The 17,452-nt window shown below is 38.0% G+C and overlaps 1 protein-coding gene across 2 annotated transcripts in view; it reads left to right on the top strand.

Moving 5' to 3' along the window:
* Positions 1-13,338, top strand: part of camk1b (calcium/calmodulin-dependent protein kinase Ib) — a 37,572-nt gene extending 24,234 nt beyond the window's left edge. For both annotated transcript variants that reach the window (XM_055027023.1, XM_055027022.1), the window contains 10 exons: positions 1,877-2,008; positions 6,016-6,090; positions 7,115-7,253; positions 7,810-7,936; positions 8,116-8,191; positions 8,622-8,734; positions 9,073-9,151; positions 9,313-9,400; positions 9,974-10,097; positions 10,182-13,338. In XM_055027023.1, coding sequence (XP_054882998.1) covers positions 1,877-2,008; positions 6,016-6,090; positions 7,115-7,253; positions 7,810-7,936; positions 8,116-8,191; positions 8,622-8,734; positions 9,073-9,151; positions 9,313-9,400; positions 9,974-10,097; positions 10,182-10,279 — 1,051 coding nt within the window. In that variant the 3' untranslated portion in view covers positions 10,280-13,338. The remainder of the gene's footprint in view (positions 1-1,876; positions 2,009-6,015; positions 6,091-7,114; positions 7,254-7,809; positions 7,937-8,115; positions 8,192-8,621; positions 8,735-9,072; positions 9,152-9,312; positions 9,401-9,973; positions 10,098-10,181) is intronic.
* Positions 13,339-17,452: the final 4,114 nt, after the last annotated feature.

Below are 17,452 nucleotides of genomic sequence, written 5' to 3'. Positions count from 1 at the left end.
AGTGTGTCGCTGTGCAGTCCTTCCTGGTCTGTAAATGATAATGTATCTGTAAACTGACTGACAGGAGGCCTGTGGTTCCCCTCGGCCCACACGTACATTTTTAGCTGTAGATGCATCACTTTATTTTTGTGTTGTTACTGCAGTTTTAAACCTTCCCTCAGGCTAAGCAAGGCAGGTTTTACTAAGATGATAACTTGTCAGAGCATGGTGATAGTACTGGCAGGTTTATGTGGCTAAAGATTAACATGCTGAGCCAATGAAGGGTTTAAAGTGGATCCCAGCTGATTTAGTTGTAGATATTGGATTATCAAAAAGAAAAAAGCATTATTCTACTACACGTTACTATTTAAAAAATACATATAAAAAATAAAAAACAGTAGTTGTTTACCTTGTTTCTGCTTGAAAGACAACCTGGTAAACAACTTTGTAGACTAAGTAGACTTTCTTAGTCTACTTAGTCTACCAAACTCACCACATTGAGGTGAGTTATTAATAGTAATACAGAAAAAAAACAGTTTTTGCACACTCAGGGTTACATTTAAATAGGTTTAGGGCCTGACAAATAAAACCACATCATTCTTAAAATGTCTTTCATGTAAAAGCTCAGGGCTGAAAAAAAGTGAACCTTGTTTTTTTTATTTTATTTTTATTATAACTTTTACCACCAATTTGATCAGATTAGTGTTTTCAGAGGACTATGACTTCCGTAGGTCAGATAGACCATGCTGATAATTTCAAGCAGGCTGACGCCTGTCCTTGTCACGTGAATTTCTTATTTATTACAATTCACTTTCACCTGCAATGTTTTTTCCAAAACTGCTGAATTGAGTTGGTAATTTACACTGACAATATATTGTTTTTATGTATTCACATTTTTCATTATTTCATCTGTATAAAACAATGAACATTTACTATTATTATAATCTTCTGCCTAATCAATTATAACCCTCACAATTATACATCAGTATACACAAACAGCTGACACTATGTGTGTCACTGGGAGCCTCTAACGCAGCTAAGGAGCAATTTAAGTTCTTATGTTTGATTTATCCTACCTCTCCACATCCTTTTTGTGCAGCCCCTTGTTTCTGCTGTACTACTAATCCCACTAGTGTGGGTGGATGCACCCAGTAGTAGGAAAGGATTTTAACCAGTTATGTCACTCCAGACATTTCTAAGTCAGAGCTATCTGAACGTTAGATTTCAGAAGAATTGTTTGGCTTCAGCATTAAAGATTCAAAGGAAAATTATCTTAAGATCTTAAGTGCTTTCTGTTTTATATCTGATTATTTATTTGTTTGTTAGTTGGAAGAGAGAATTACTGGATAAAATGCAAAGAGATGTGATTTGGGCTATTCTCAACGGCATCTATTTAAGAAGTTACAGTGTACACATTAGTGTATCACGGCCCAATGGACTGCTGGACCATAAAGTTATGCTGTATATATTTGCATTGAGGGATTATATGAGAGGAATTGAGTAAAATAAATGAACTGGAAAGATACATTGAGTGATTCATACAGTCCACACATACGCCTTCATATTTAGATAATATACCCATCCAAGTGTTTTATTGGCCGTCATGTGAATCAGAGATAAAAACCCCCAGCATTCTGTACTGGTGCTTCCAAATCATCCCACTAGTTTACAGGCTCGACTGGATTTGAGTCAGCATCTTAGAGGCTTTAGGAGGAGGCTGAAGTTAAAAATAATTCACAGTCTATCATCAGTAGGGCAAGAAGTTGCCTTACTGCATTTTTTTTTTCATCAAACCTAGACTTTTCTTTTATTTATCTACTCCATACCATAAAGAACCCCATCTGAACCCTGGAGATTGATGAGCGTTGACAGACTGACCTTTGTGTTTGTGTTTCAGGGGAGCATTCTCTGAGGTGGTCTTGGCTGAGGAGAAGAAGACACAGAGATTGGTGGCTATTAAGTGTATTCCCAAGAAAGCATTAGAAGGCAAGGAAAACAGCATTGAGAATGAAATCGCAGTTCTGCATAAGTAAGTGAAATATTATCCTTTAAAATCATCCTCTGATAAACATCCTCACCTACATTAAAGTGGTGTAAAGGCATTCCTAGTTATGATTTTCCACTAAAGGTTCTGAAAGGGGAAGTATTATGCAAAATATACTTTTCTGAGCTTAATTTCATGGTGTGATGTTATTCCTTCATCAGTTCCTAGTTGAGCTTCCAACTTACAGAGCATTCCTCCTCTCTCCCATGCAGCTCCACCAGACTAGTGGCTGCAGCAATTAGCAAACACCTGGTGGAACTGCTGAGCTTGTCAAACAAACTACAATGCTGCTGGAGCTTTGTAGTTTGGAAAAGCATTGTTGAGATGACAGAGACAGAGGCCAATTTCTAGATACAGCTATGATGCAGTTATAAAGTCAAGTTTATTTTAAGTTGTATTTAACCGAAGGTAATATGCTTACATGATTCTGGCATAAAATAACGCTATGTGTTTGGAAAATACATAATGCCTCCTCTTTAAAAATTCAGACTTAAATTATGGTTCTACACAACATGCATCCACCTACAATGTAATTAAAACATATTTTTTCAAATTTACCTTCCTTAAGGATTACAAATTATGCAACAAGAAGCATTATATTTTAAGGAAAAAGACCTTCAAAATGTTTTTCCTCCCACGTCTTTCATACCTGAAGAAGCAAACATTTTTTTTTTTACATTAAAACCAAGAAAGTGACACAAACTTTCTAATTGTGAAGGTTTTTTTTTGTTTTTTTTTCTGCTGTGCTCTTTTTTTATATGGGGAAATACAGGTCACAGTAAAAATGGCTGATCTGCACAGGTCCCTGGTTATTTTTAGAGGCCTTGTTGCCTAGGTTACAGGAGAAACACAATATACAGTTATGATTCCCTCTGAGGTGAGAACCGAGGAATGAGAGCGGTGGGGGTCAGCGAGCAGCTCACATACAACTGTGACAAATTAAATAAAACCAAGGTAAACACGGCTTGAGAGTCACGTTTGGCTCCGCGGGACGTTCCTATTGACTCGTCCAAAGGCTTCATCACTCATGTTAATAGTTTATGTCCCCATATCTCACGGAGTGGGGCTTAGGGTAGGTGTATGTTTGCTGGTGTCATCATGTAGCTCCTGCAGAAGAGGAGGGAGGGAGGAGTCACAGAAGACCAAACCAGAACTGAAACGGACTCTGCTTTACATCATAACTCCTTTAGAGGTCAAAGACTTTAGAGTTCATGAATATAAATAGCCTACACATTTCAATCAATTAACTCCTCTTTTACTACGTACTGTATATTTTGTGACATGGAAATATGATTTTCTGTCTAAATTATGAAATCATCGGACTGAATTATGTCCTGAAGGATTTTCTGTCCAGGTTGGGACTGATTGCAGCGTGCGTTATAAATAAGAGAAGCATATGTACAGAATCACATATGCCACCGTTCTTCAAAGTGAAGTCTACCCCGCATCACAGCTTCATTATTGACCAGACAGCTTGCCTTTGTGAAAGCTTCACAGTTTTGGCTGAACGTGTGAAGACAGTCAGGAAGATAAGCATTTCTGAAATTGTTCAATTTTACAGTTTTCTTCACCATTAAGAATTAAGTTAGGTATTCTTCAGGAAGAAAAACACTACTTTATATATCTGCTCTCTAAAATAGATATGGGTTCATTTGTAACATTAAAAATGGCTTTTGAAAAACCCCCAACCACCACACTACTGCTATCTTGCTTGACTGTCACTTATTTAACGGGGCACAACCTTTCCAAACAGTTCCACTTTTGTCTGCTTTTTTTTTTTTCTAAAAGTTTTTGGGATGATTCAAGAGTTTCTTTACCAAATGTGGGACAAATCTTCATGTTCTGTTTAGTCAGCAGTGGGTTCTGCCTAGAAAAGGATGCTGTTTTCATTCAGTCTTTCTTTTTGCTGAATTACAAACACTTAACTGAGGAAAGTGAAATTCATTTATGTGTTCTTGGATTTTTCGTCACATCCTGGATGAATCCTAGATGAATTATTGGAGTAATTTCGATAGGCCAGCCACTCACCACTGTTCATTTTTCAATTAGTGGTTTATGGCTTTCATTGTGGTTCACTGGAGTCCAAAAGCCTTTAAAATTACCTGTTAATACCAGGCTAATGCATGTCAGTGACGGTTTCACTTCTGTTGTTGTATTTCTTCAGATCAAAGCACGTCTTGGATGATAAGAAATCAGCTGTTGTATTAATGATCAACCCAGTACACAGACACTGGTCATCCTCTTGCTGTTCCCCTACTTTCCTTTCATTAGCGGTTTATAAGCTAATCTGTAAGCACTAAATGCACACCTGTAAAATCATCACCTGAGCTGTATGGCTATATTTTCTTTGTCACCTGGGCAAACACACACCTGCACAGAAATTCTGCTGAAATGCACAATGTTTACTGAACGCCTCAGCCCATACAGGGCCACACGTGACTGATCTCTCTGTAGTTTTAATCTGTCACTTATCCTCCACCGAGTTCATCTCTCCCTCAATGCTGTCCTTAGCAGATGAATGAAGGTGTCCATGCATTGTTGCAATCTGGATGAGTCACTGCTGTAATCCAATGTGAGCTTGAGCTGACCCATACTGAGTTCCCTTCGGTACATCTTGTACAGCTTTGTGCTTGGTGAATCTAGTGCTTGCAGACTGTCTCAATTCAGCATCTTGACTTTGTACTTAAAAGTATTCAAACCCTTTAAATATTTCTGCCCATTTTCACATTTCAACCACACATTTTAGTAACGTTCTAGAGGGAACTTGTCTGATAAACCAGCTCATAATTGTGAAGTGGAAGGAAAATAAAATTTTAAATGTGTGGCACCAGGGAAACATCTAAAATATTCTAGACAGAATCAGGGTTTGGCACCACTGCCCTGTATGACCTTTGGCAAACTGTACTCAGGAATTTTTAAGGCTTTATTTGCCACTATCTGTCTTCTTGTCACTCTTTTGTGTGGAGTGGATGACTAACAATTACTTTGTCTTACACTTTACATGTAGAGCTCTGCAGATAACACAGGGCCATTTAGCTGGTCCTCTGGTCATTGCTTTTCCAGGTCTGTTTGCTCTGTTTCTTGGTGACAGTGTTTGCTTCACTCAAGCTCTCTAACTAATCCCCAGAGGCCTTCACAAAACAGCTGGATTTATATGTAGAGTGAAATAAGTACAGATGGAATGCATCGGCTAATTAGGGGATTTCCTAAAGCAAATATGGACTTTATTCAAGGGTATCACAGTAAAGCTCTTTAAATTTAAATGCCCATAATTATCTGACTTGTTTTAAGTTTGAAAACAATGCAGTTTCCTTCTGCTCCACGTTTATGCACTACTTTGCGTAGCTCTATTACGACTTAAGTTTGACAAAAAACATCTGAATGTTTTTATCGAAAGCCAAAAAACGTTGAGCAAGACGCTGCACAGTAAGACCAAGTTTTGGTGTAAAAACAAAGTGGGATTTTGTGACAATGCAACAATGATTACTGGTGCTACTTCATCTTTTACATGTTTTCTTTTTTTTTTCTTTTTTTTTTTTACATTCTATTTAAAATCAAATGATGTTAAATGTGATATCCTGTTCTGATAAGATTCATCAAAAGCCAAACTGAAGATTCTGTAACATGCTAAGGAGAAAGACTTTCAACACGATGCAGGCTTTATTAACTGAACACAGTGATTGGGACAAAAAGGGCGATACCAGTCTGAAGCTGGTGACTCATTTTCCCACCACTACCACATCACTGACGGGTGTCAAAGGGCACCAAAGAAGAGTTCAGCCAATTAGAGAACTGCATGCATTTGCTGAGAGACACCTCCTCTTTACCCATAAAGATAAACTAACCCAGCCCTGCACATTAAGTTTTACACTGAGATCATATTTACAAGCTGAAAGCAGATAAGCTCAACTTTGATGTATAAAACCATAGGATTATTACAAGTAATAAACAATCAAACTGTTTCTTCCTCTTTCTCTTTTCCTTCCTGACAGGATAAAGCACCCAAACATTGTGTCTCTGGAAGAGATATTTGAGAGTAAATCACACCTCTACCTTGTCATGCAACTGTGAGTATTCACATATGTGTGGTGCTGCGTCAATCCTTCTTTTTTGTGCAAAGTGTGTTTCAAGCTGCCTACTCGTGTTATCTCCCACACGCTTTGTCACATTCCTCGAATTGCACTCCGCATCACAGAAACACACACTTGTGCACAAACCACACACGTGTGTGTGTGTGTGTGTGTGTGTGTGTGTGTGTGTGTGTGTGTGTGTGTGTGTGTGTGTGTGTGTGTGTGTGTGTGTGTGTGTGTGTGTGTGTGTGTGTGTGTGTGTGTGTGTGTGTAGACTACCCATGAGCATCAGTGGGGAGTTTGCCTTCACACTCGCAGCTTGTCAGTGTCCCACCCACCTTAAACTGCTGAAATGTCAGAGAGGATCCAGATCAATGACAGACCAGGATCAGGAGGGCTGTTAATTGTGACACTAATAAAAGTGTAAATCATTCATGCATTCATCAGAGTCAAAGAAGAAAATAAAAGGCAGCAGTTGGCAGAGATTCAGGGTGTTCAGAAAGCAAAGGGATGCTTCAAAACTCACAGTTTTTTTACTGCATTAATATTTATGATATTTATTTATTATTAACAGTCTGTTGCTGGATTCAGTGTTGGTCTTTCTTTCAAGTCTCCCTCAAGCCATTGATTAAGCCCTGAGATTTCTTCATGATAACATGAAAAGACCTATGTAAGCAGAGTGAAGTCTCCATCTGGTGGCCAAAAGTCACCACTGTTTGAGGTTTCATTGTATTTTTCAGATTAAAGTAGTATGCTTTTTATATCTGAGTATTTGTTTCTGTAATCTTCATCAAATATGTTGGAAGTTGCAGTTCTTAACAGCATAGAAACCGGAAGTTGTTTGTTCTAATAACTAGCTGTAAAGTAAGTTCCTGCTTTTTTTTCATTTCCTCTTGCTGATTTCCTCCTCGGTTTATTACCGTATTTTACCACTTCTCTGGCATCCCCTTTTGTTCAAATTCATGCAATGGGTAATAAGTGTATTTCCTACTTGCTTTGCTGAATGTATCTCTTTCTGCAGGGTGTCTGGTGGAGAACTCTTTGATCGTATCATAGAGAAGGGCTTCTACACAGAGAAAGATGCTAGTAAGCTAATTCAACAGATTCTGGATGCTGTAAAATACCTCCACGACATGGGCATTGTGCATCGTGACCTTAAGGTCAGTCACACCATTCTGTATTTGATAGTACAATGTTATTTTTAAGCAGTTTTTGATTAATATAGAGTGCTATGCTTTTCTCCTGCCAACTTGTCAACAGAAATATCTTTAACATTAATGAGAAATTCAGAACAAATTGTGTATGTGGTGTCTATGTATCAACAAAAAAAAAGGCAGCAAGTTACACATATGTCATTTCTTGCAAGCATTTAGACCTTTTCACATTTGAACTTTTTCAAATTCTGACACATTAGAGGCCCAAACTTCAGTGTATTTTGTTTCAGTTTTATGTGATAGACCAAAACAAAGCATTTCCTAAAGTTGGAGAAAAAGGACACATGCTTTTGGCACGTTACTTTGTGTTGATCCGTCACATAAACAAAAACCCACTTGTGTTTTTCTGTACTGCACATCCGATAGTAAATATCTGAGAAGGTTTTACTGGATATTTAGGGCTTTAACACATCTATGGTACCCTAGTGCACATATGACATATGTTATAATATGCTTTAAATGCACACTTGTATGTGGTTTTGCACTGCTCCTCACCTTGCAGCCAGAGAACCTGCTGTACTACAGCATGGAGGAAGACTCAAAAATCATGATCAGTGACTTTGGGCTGTCTAAGATCGAGGGCTCAGGCAGCGTGATGTCAACAGCCTGTGGTACACCTGGATATGTTGGTAAGATATTTAGAGACCAAGACTTACTCATTTTACATATCATGTAAATCTAGCAACAACTTCTTAAAATATTCAAATTAATATTAAACTTATGAACTTCACATTATAAGTTCATATATGAACTTATAATGTCAAGTTTTGACATTCTGTGTTAAAACCTGCATCTTCTCTTTCTTAAGCTCCTGAGGTTTTGGCACAGAAACCGTACAGCAAAGCTGTTGATTGCTGGTCTATTGGGGTCATATCATACATTCTGTGAGTACAACTTTGGATTGTCACCAACCCTTAGGTCCGCTGCTCTTTCAGAACCATGCCTGTGACCATGAGATAAAACATTGAAGTTTAGTCATATTAAATACATTTGAATGTGTTTAGACGACTCATTTGTCAGATTAAAAGCATCTTTTGAAAATAACAACCTTTAAGGAGCTAATAAAGATTATTTCTTTAACGTTACTATATTAAAATACTTTTCATTGGTTAAATACAATACATTGTTGTGTTTTTACTAGCTGTAAGTAGAAAATCAGCTTGTAGACATCAGTCTTTGTGTTGTTAATTTATGTAATATGTTTACTTAGTGAAATGAGTTACTGAAATAAATTGAGTTTTCAATAAACTAATTTATTGAATATGAGTGTATAGTGTTAGTTATGCACCAATAAACTGTTCTCTTTCATTCTAGGTTGTGTGGATACCCACCTTTTTATGATGAGAATGATGCCAAGCTGTTTGAACAGATCCTGAGAGCAGAATACGAGTTTGATTCTCCTTACTGGGATGATATCTCTGATTCAGGTACAATACATGTACAAAAATCACCATTGATCTGTTCATACTTTTTTGACATGCTAGTATTAAACAGTTTGGTCTAATATAAAACACCACAAATTTTGTGTGCGACTTGGGCAAGAAAAACTTTTTTTTTTCCTTTGTATATTGTAAGACAAGTTGAAGTCTGTTTTTTTTATTATTATCATTTGCAGCATTTATCAAAGAAAACATTGATCAAACAAAATTATCAATGTCGACGGTTCCTACAATTGCGGCCTTTTGGAAAAATTACTATACAAAGATCTGAATGAAATGTTTCTATGACATTCAGTTTTTAACTTTAAACTTTTTAATTTTTACAGCTAAAGACTTTATAGTGCATCTTATGAAAAAAGATTCTAATGAACGCTTCACCTGTGAGCAGGCTCTGCAGCACCCTTGGTATGTCTCTTCTGTCATGTCATCTCTTCAGCGCAAACTTTTTCAAATGAAAAGTTTATTTAAAGATTCAAATAATTGTTTATTCAATTTTTTTTTACTGAAACATAGTTTTATGTTCACATTCCAGTTATCTCACTCAAACCTTCTCTTCCTTCTCTCAGGATTGCTGGAGATACCGCCCTGGACAAGAACATTCATGAGTCTGTCAGTGCTCAGATCAAGAAAAACTTTGCTAAGAGCAAATGGAAGGTCAGTCAGAATCTTACAGAGCTGCGAAAGTATTCATTACTCTTCAGAGCATATATTTGAAATGGGAAAATTGCATATTTTAAAAAGGGTTTAACAATCAGTAATCTGAAAAGTAGGGTCTTCATTTGTATTCAGCCTTCTTAGCATTGACACTGAAAATCAAAGTAAAAAAAATTGTTGTATGTACACTTTGAGTTTACATATATTATGTGTTAAAATGACCCATCCAAAATTCAAACCTAAAGCCAAGTGAAAATCTGTCATATGATATAGAAATTTGTATCACTGGGCACTCTTAGTCTCATCTCATTAACCTTGAGCTTTTTGGCAAAAATTTCAAAATCTAAACTTGCAGCTCTGGGGTAGAAATGTCACAAAGTTGTGACTCAGAAAGGTTGAATACAAATGCACACCACATTTTTCCGATTTATATTTGTAAAAAGGGATTGTGAACAAAAGTGATGAAGTTCTACATTGTCATAAGAGTTATTATTCAGCTCTGCTCGCTAGGGCGTTTATCTTTGTAAGTCTTAAAACTGGGGATTTTTCTCCATGTTCTTTGTGTTTTTACAGCAAGCATTCAACGCCACCGCAGTGATCCGTCACATGAGGCGTCTCCAGCTTAGCACTGGCAGTGAGGGACCTGGCCCCACCTTGTCCGATCCGTGCCAAGCCCATCTGCTGATGGAAGAGGAAGGTAAGGGGTAGCATCTGTCTCTTTCCACCCAGTCATTTCTTTGAGCTAGTTTAAGGCCTAAATATTGTGCTTTTCTTCTCTCAGGAGCGCTTTCTGAAGGTGGTTGCTCCCAGAACATGGATGGAGGAGCCGACTCTTTGTCCAACTGCACCTACCGCTGTCACCCAGCCAACAGTGTGTGATACCTAACCCACCTTCATGTACCTGTTGATCCCAATTTACTTTCCAATTTTAACTCCCCTCGGTGGAACCTGAGGCACCGTCTCCCCCTGCTTGTCTGGCTGGGAATACAGCGCCACTCCAACCTCTTGCCTGCAGGGGGAGCAAGACTGTCAAGCCTGAAAGGGAAGAAATATATCGTGTTGAAAAGGAGGTGGAGGGAGACTTGCTGTAATGCTTATGCACCAAGGCAGATCATTTTTGGGATGAGTTGAAATCCATGAAAAGGACGAAGGGAAAGACATCCTCCCCCTCCTTCATGTCGGGGGGGATTGTTTTTACAGAAGCAAGACAGAGCTTGCTGGACGTTTCATTTTAAGAAAATGTTTTCAACTTGTCATTTTATGTTTTATTGTTTGACATTTTTGTGTTATTACCCTCCTTCTTTACGACTTTGGAGCGTTAATCACAGTATGGTACCTGCATGACAACGAGACAAAGCCCCATTGCATGATTTATTTAAAAAAACCAACCAAAAAAAACATGCTGTATTGCAGAAATGCAGTATCACATTATACCAGTAAGATGGAGTATTTGGAAATGTTTTAATGGAAAATGTTGTAATATAGCTATGTCTTTAAAACAATTTGTGGCAGAGCAGTTCCTCCAATAAAAATTATACCATGCAGTTTTATGATGTAGCCTTTCTTTCTCCACCATAAAGTGGTTTGGAGTTGGGAGGAAAAGGCTTCCCTGTTTTCTTTTTATTTCCAACAAATCAAAGTTCAGCAACAAGAGATGTTTTCCTATCTAAGGTGCCTTTTTGAATCCAGTTTCACTTGGTGGTAGCGTTGCTTAAAAAGTGGTTTCTTTTTGTACGATTATGGGATTGTGTGTCTTATGTAAACTTAATTGTAATTTTTCCTAGGTAGAGATAGGATGCCTGCACAAAAAAAAAGTTTTTTTTAACATTAAATATTTGACAAAATCCTGGCTCCAACATTTTTAGTGTGAAATAGTCTTTTTGTATCCAAACTGTAAGATGCTGAAGAGTTTAAAACTGATATTTGCAGTTTTTTTAAAAAATCTGCATCGCCAGTACTTCTCAACACCATTCAGATGATTTTATTAGGAAAAAAAAAATGTGTGCATTGTTTTCACTTGCACCTGATGTCTGCAAACTCTGGCTCTGTAGCAGGAGCACTCAATCATCAGGCATGTAGACCACTATAAATACATAAAAATGAGTCCCACCGTTTAATAAACAGCACTAGTTCGATCAAGTTTTACTAGAACACATTAAAGAAATCATCATTTTATTGCCGAGCTGAAACTGTGTCTGTTCTGACATGCAGCAAAGCTTCTTTCCAAAGTCCAAGAGACACATAATGGATTTGAATTACAGAGGGGCAAAAAAATTTAAAAATTGAGTTTTGCACACCTTTGTAAATAACGACACCTTTATGCATCCAAGCAGGAAACAGAGCTGTGGTCTTCATGAAAACGTGACATTCAAAGCTTATTTAGTGAAGTACTGGCTTTTTTTTATTTCCTGTTCATACTTTTTTAAAATTAATTTTCATTAAATGCATGATTCATAAACTAACTTTTCAACCAGAAGGGTTTTATAACCCCCCAACAAAATTGATACAACAAAAAAAGCAGGCAAACATTTCAGTCAGTTTACAAACCGCTCACATCTACTTTTCTTCAACATGTGTTTCCCAGCCTTAAAAAAAAAAAAACTTTAAACACTGGAATTATGCATCAGATCAACGTGTTCCATATTAATTCACATCGTTTGTATGTATCTTTTTTTATTTCAGTTTTCCCTTTTATTTTTTGTAAAATAAATTTCATTGCACATTTTTTTTAAGATATCTGTTCCTGTTCAGCATGTTTTTAGTGTTGTTTAGCCTCGGTATTTTTGCAAACGCTTTATGCAACTGTTTCTGAATGATCTGGTGGGAACCTGCTGCAAAATCTCAACTGGCTCTGATGGACAATATGAGAATCTTCCTTTGGTGTGGGCTTTGTTTGTAGCCGCTACACATTTAGGCTGTGCACGTCAGTATTTTGCAATTGCTCTTCATGTTGGTTGGATTTGCCTTGGGAATTGTTGATGTCTCAAATGATGCTTGTAAAAGGAGAGACTTTGTCAGACCTTGCTTTCTTTTACATAAATTCACACGGACCGTGAAAGATAACAGGCCAGTATAACAACATTTCAAAAAGTCAAACCTTGTGCTGCTTTGGAAAAATATCTATGAGCTTTATAGTGCAGTTTTACTGGATTGTCCTTGTAGTGTTTTCAGGCTGTAATGAAACTGGTGACTCTGAACTGTGAAGTGCATTTATTGGAGACATTATTTTGGCAGAGAAAAAGTTCAGTATGAATAGTTTAGGTGTCCTGGAGTACTGTAACATTAAAGCAGAAACAGCACAGGGGGGCTCAGAATAAGCCTGTCTGCTTTCAGCTGATTCAATATACAATCTGATGTACTGACAGTAATTAAAACAACTTTACTATTTTGAATTATTGTTATATATCTTTTTTCTGCCCATTTCCTACATGGACAAGCGCGTTAATGTCCTGCCATTCATGTTCACTGGTCTTTCTTTTGCTCAAAAGTGTCTGAAAGGGATGTAACTCGGTTTCATATCATATTTGTACCCAAAGGAAACAAGAAGTCGTGGATTGGTTTAATGTATAGACGCTGATCATTTTAAAAAGTAAAATGTGTTGGTTATGTCTGTTTTGTGTAAATTCTTTGAAGAAGCCATAATTATCTGATTTGACTAAAGCAGAAAAGTTGTTCATCCTTTGTGTTTTATTACACTCGTAATGTTTGATAAGAAATCTTACAATGCTGATAAGAATTGTGAGAGCCGCTGTACAAATTAGTCCTCGGGTCATTAACATGTTGCCTTTTAAAACAATTTTTGGGTCTACACACTGTCAACCATACACACTGATACAATTTATGAAAAACAGGACTTGTTTAGTCTGAAAGTCAGCAACGGGGAACGTTTTCTGTCTGCTTTGAGCTGGTTTAAGCCAAATTAAATCCCCATGTATTTATCTGTTTCTTGTCATGGTCGATTACCTTGTGCTGCACTCTGTGCTATGGATTGGAAATGATTCAGCCATTCTGGAAATTTAATAAGTAACCCTTTACTTGATAGCAAAATAAAACTGTTCGACTTCATCCCACAGGACGGCCTTGTGGGCCTAAGAACTTTGACATGAAGGATACCTTCATGTTCTGCTGTGGGAGGCCTCTCTTGTCCTCTTTGAGGAATGCTGAGCAATTAGGGCTTGTGGTTTGGCTGCCGGGAGGAACCGCAGAGCCGAAGAGAGTGAGAGCGGTGGTCGCTCTCCAGACGGCGGACGGAATAAAAACGATGCAGTCGAGCCAAAAACAAGGAGCTGGTTCGTGATAATGAGAGGGATTCTTCGTGGATTACAAGGTGGAAACGGGTTGAGAGACGCAAGCCATGTTTGGATACAGAAGATTGGAAAAAAATGATTCGAAGATGCTGCCAAAAGTGCTGCACAACTGATAAGTCCATTAAAACCACATCTTTTTCACATTAACTACAAAATAAAATCCCGTTCGTGTTGGTGCTGTCCCCTCCTCTCTGAGCAGGCGGCGGCTGTCCGTGCCTGCGTGGAATGTGAAACGGATTCGATTGAGAGATGAGCCAAAACAGCTTCTGTGATGACAGACTGGGATTCGTCACTTGCGAGAGCTGATTTATTTCTGCGCTGTTGGTAATTTAGACGCTACAGAAGCACTGAGAGCAAATTGCTGATGTGGGAGGATGAGAAGATTTATGAAGCAGACGGCATCCGGCGTACAAAGTCACAAAATCAGAAGCGCATCTGCTGGAAATGTGAACTCAGATTTATAAAACCGCAGCTTCAGATATGCACATAAACTGAAGCTTTATAGGTTTTCTACTTATCATGTGTTAAGTAGTTTTAAAAAATATCCAGACAATTTGAACCTTTTCATATTTTGTCGACACATTTTTATCAAGATTTAACATGAATTAACATGATAAATCAACATGACATTCTCCATAATTATTGATGGGACAATTAAACTTAATTTCTTTTTCTACAAATGAAAATCTAAACAGTGTGCTGACTCTTTGGATTAAGTTACCTAAGTCAATACTATGTAAACTCGCCTTTTGCTACAATGCAAAAGCAGCTTTGTTTGAAAAATACTTCAAGCTCAGTTTGGATAAAGGGCAAATATGAGCAGTTTAAGCTGGATTTAGGTCTGGACTTTGACTGAACCGTTTTAAGAGATTGATATCCTTTGATCTAAACCGTTGCGTTGTAGCTCCGGCTGCATGTTGAGAGTTTTTGTCCTGCTGGAAAATGAATCGTACGATTACAGAGGGGACGGAATGAGCACATTTCACATTTTTATGTTCAAAAACTGCAATTGATTGTTTTGGGTTTTTTTTTTCACTTCACAATTACTATGAACCAACACAATACTTTGATAATCTATCTAATAGAATATCTTCAAGTTTGAGGTTAGAATGTGACTAAATATGAAAGTTCGAGGAAAACATGCAAAAAGGAAAAGAAAAGAAAAAAAGAAAACACCATTGGGAGGCGTTTTGCTGGCTTGTGAGTGAACTTTTTGTCTCCTGTCCAACTATAGCAAACCCTGAAGTTTAGTTCTCTCCAAATCAATAACTTTCTTCTACTTTATGAGCTTATGTGGCTTAGGAAGGAAAAATGTATCTACTGACTCAACCTTGGCTGCATAAGCTTAAATAATTGGGGCTATTTCCGCCCACCTCCTTCATGTATGACTTCACACACCACTTTTATGTCACCTTCACATTTTTCACCAGGAGGCTATTGTGTTAACATCTGTCGGGAGGTTTCTGCGCCCGTAAAGTCCTTGCCGTCCATCAACACCAGTGCTGCCATAAGCAGAATGAGTTTCTGCTATTTGAGATGTTTGCTCGCGTCAGTCCTTTTACAGAAAAACAATGGTTTTGTTTTCGTGTCCAGATTAGGTTGACATACATGCGTGTGTTTGTGCGCGTGTGAACACTTACTCACTTTGAGGTGGCACCCTCATTTATATTGCAAGCCTCAACAGACAAAAAAATGTGAGGCCGGAGTGAGACGTTTAAATCAGGAGCTCTTGCTTTTCTTTTGAGCCAACAAAGTGGAATTTTTCTGCATCAGTACCACTTTAGACCAGCCCTCTGACAGGATTTAAAGAGGGAAACATAATAGCTTTATGTTCACTGGCAACATTCTTTCCACTGCTGGAAATGTTGCATTTCTGTTCTTCACGCAAGTTCTACATGCAGGTTTTTTTTTTTTTTTTTTTTTACACCAAACCACTTCATGCTTCTGTTTCCAAAAAGTTAAATGTTCTTGTAATCCTTAAAAAAACGTCTTAATCAAAAGTTCTTGAGCCTTTCTGAAGTTCTTTCAACAACTTTGACATGTACTGTTTTTGAATTATTGCTCCTGCCGACAGCCTTTTGCGTAGTGTCTTGATTAAAGACGCAGAAAGTGGATAAATGGAGGATGACAGAAGAAACAAGACCTGAAACAGAATCTGAGACATGCGTCATCCTTTGGCTGATCATCAACTAAAGGATTAACCCATAGTTTGTAGTTGCATTTTTAAGTAGGTGAGTTTTTTTTTTTCTTTAAACGAACATGGAAAGTTGTCAGTGTGGCGAGAAGGGTGGACGCACAGCACACAACACGTCGGTCACCGAGAAGCGAAGGAGCAGCACAGAAGAGGCTCAGGTCCAGACACAGAGCGCCGAGCTTCCCTCACCCAGCGGATCAGTGAATTTACATCTGAAAAATAAATTTAAAAAATGCTTCCGAGGCGTCCTACTCAAAGTCTGGCCTTGAATCTAATTTAAATGCCTTTCGTGTGATCTCAACAAGGCGTTTCGTGCTCAAAACACCCAGCAGTGTGGCGGAACTAAAACAATCCCATAAAAAAGAGGAGTGAAAGGAAATTCCTCCGCAATGATGTTATCACCAATTATCAGAAATGTGTGATTGCAGTTCCCGGCGCACCACATCCAGTTTGTAGGTTCAAGGGGTGTTTCCTTTTTGTCCTCCAGCCATATTATGATCTGATTCATTGCTTGAAAAAGCATTTTAGATTTATCTAGGTTATTTCTTTTTCTGATGTTAAAATGTATTTGGAGGATGTGTGACATAAAAAATGGCAAAAGTAGAAATCTGTAAGAGGGCACAAAGGTCATCACTGGTCTGTAAATCTATTGCGCAAATAATAGAAAATGTGTTGGTTTTTTTTGTAGTAAGAGCAACAGATTTTAATAGGACATATTTTCATCCTGAGCTGATGTCTAGCATATTTTCCTTGCATGCCTCTTGCACATTTATTTGATACACGGGGTCAAACAAACCCCAAGCAGCTCAGCCAAATGCAGTTTTTGGCTCAAAACAATAATCAACATGCTAATGTTGTTTAAACCAAAACATTCTTCCCCGCTTCCATACTTCCTTCGGCCTCCGCGACAGTGCAAAAAGTAATCGCAGGCTGTTTCAATTTGCACAAGAAGCTGTACTTTTGAGGTGCTGGAACGCTGCAGGGGGACCGAGACTTAAATGAACAGTGAAATCACCATCTGATGATGTGCAGCTTTCTTTTTCAGACACCTTAGTGCAACTCTTTAGGTTTGTACAGAAAAACTCAGTCTAAAAGTGGGACAGGTTGTCCAATAACGAATGCAATGTTTCTAAAACAGTCTGGAACAAGTCCGGTAGGTCTGAGAACCGAAAGCTGTACATCTTCTTGAAAAGGCAGAGCATTAGCTTGTGAAAGGCTCCAGGCCCTCAAGGTCTTGAGTGACTCTACAAACCACAGTTGGTAATTATAAACAGGATGGAGAAAAGGATGAAAAACGAGACATGGAGAGTATCTGGCTGAATGAGGAGAGCCACTAATTTTTCACTTTTGGGAAAATTCAGCCTGCAATTAGGGTCATGCACTGCCAAAAACTTGACATATGTGCAACTTGCATTAATATATTGGACCGGATTCTGAGATGACAGCAAGAGAGAGAAAAAAAAAGAGGAGCTGGAAAGATGGAAAACAATGTCATGCTTTTGGGTTTTTCTTTGTTTGTTTGGTTGTTGTTGTTGTTTCTGCACCTTTTAG

This window comes from Poeciliopsis prolifica, unplaced genomic scaffold (genome assembly GCF_027474105.1).
Source record: "Poeciliopsis prolifica strain line A6 unplaced genomic scaffold, Auburn_PproV2 SCAFFOLD003, whole genome shotgun sequence".
In the NCBI taxonomy this organism is placed as follows: domain Eukaryota; kingdom Metazoa; phylum Chordata; class Actinopteri; order Cyprinodontiformes; family Poeciliidae; genus Poeciliopsis; species Poeciliopsis prolifica.
Note: the sequence above shows the minus strand (reverse complement) of the source record. Positions and strands in the feature narration are given on the sequence as shown.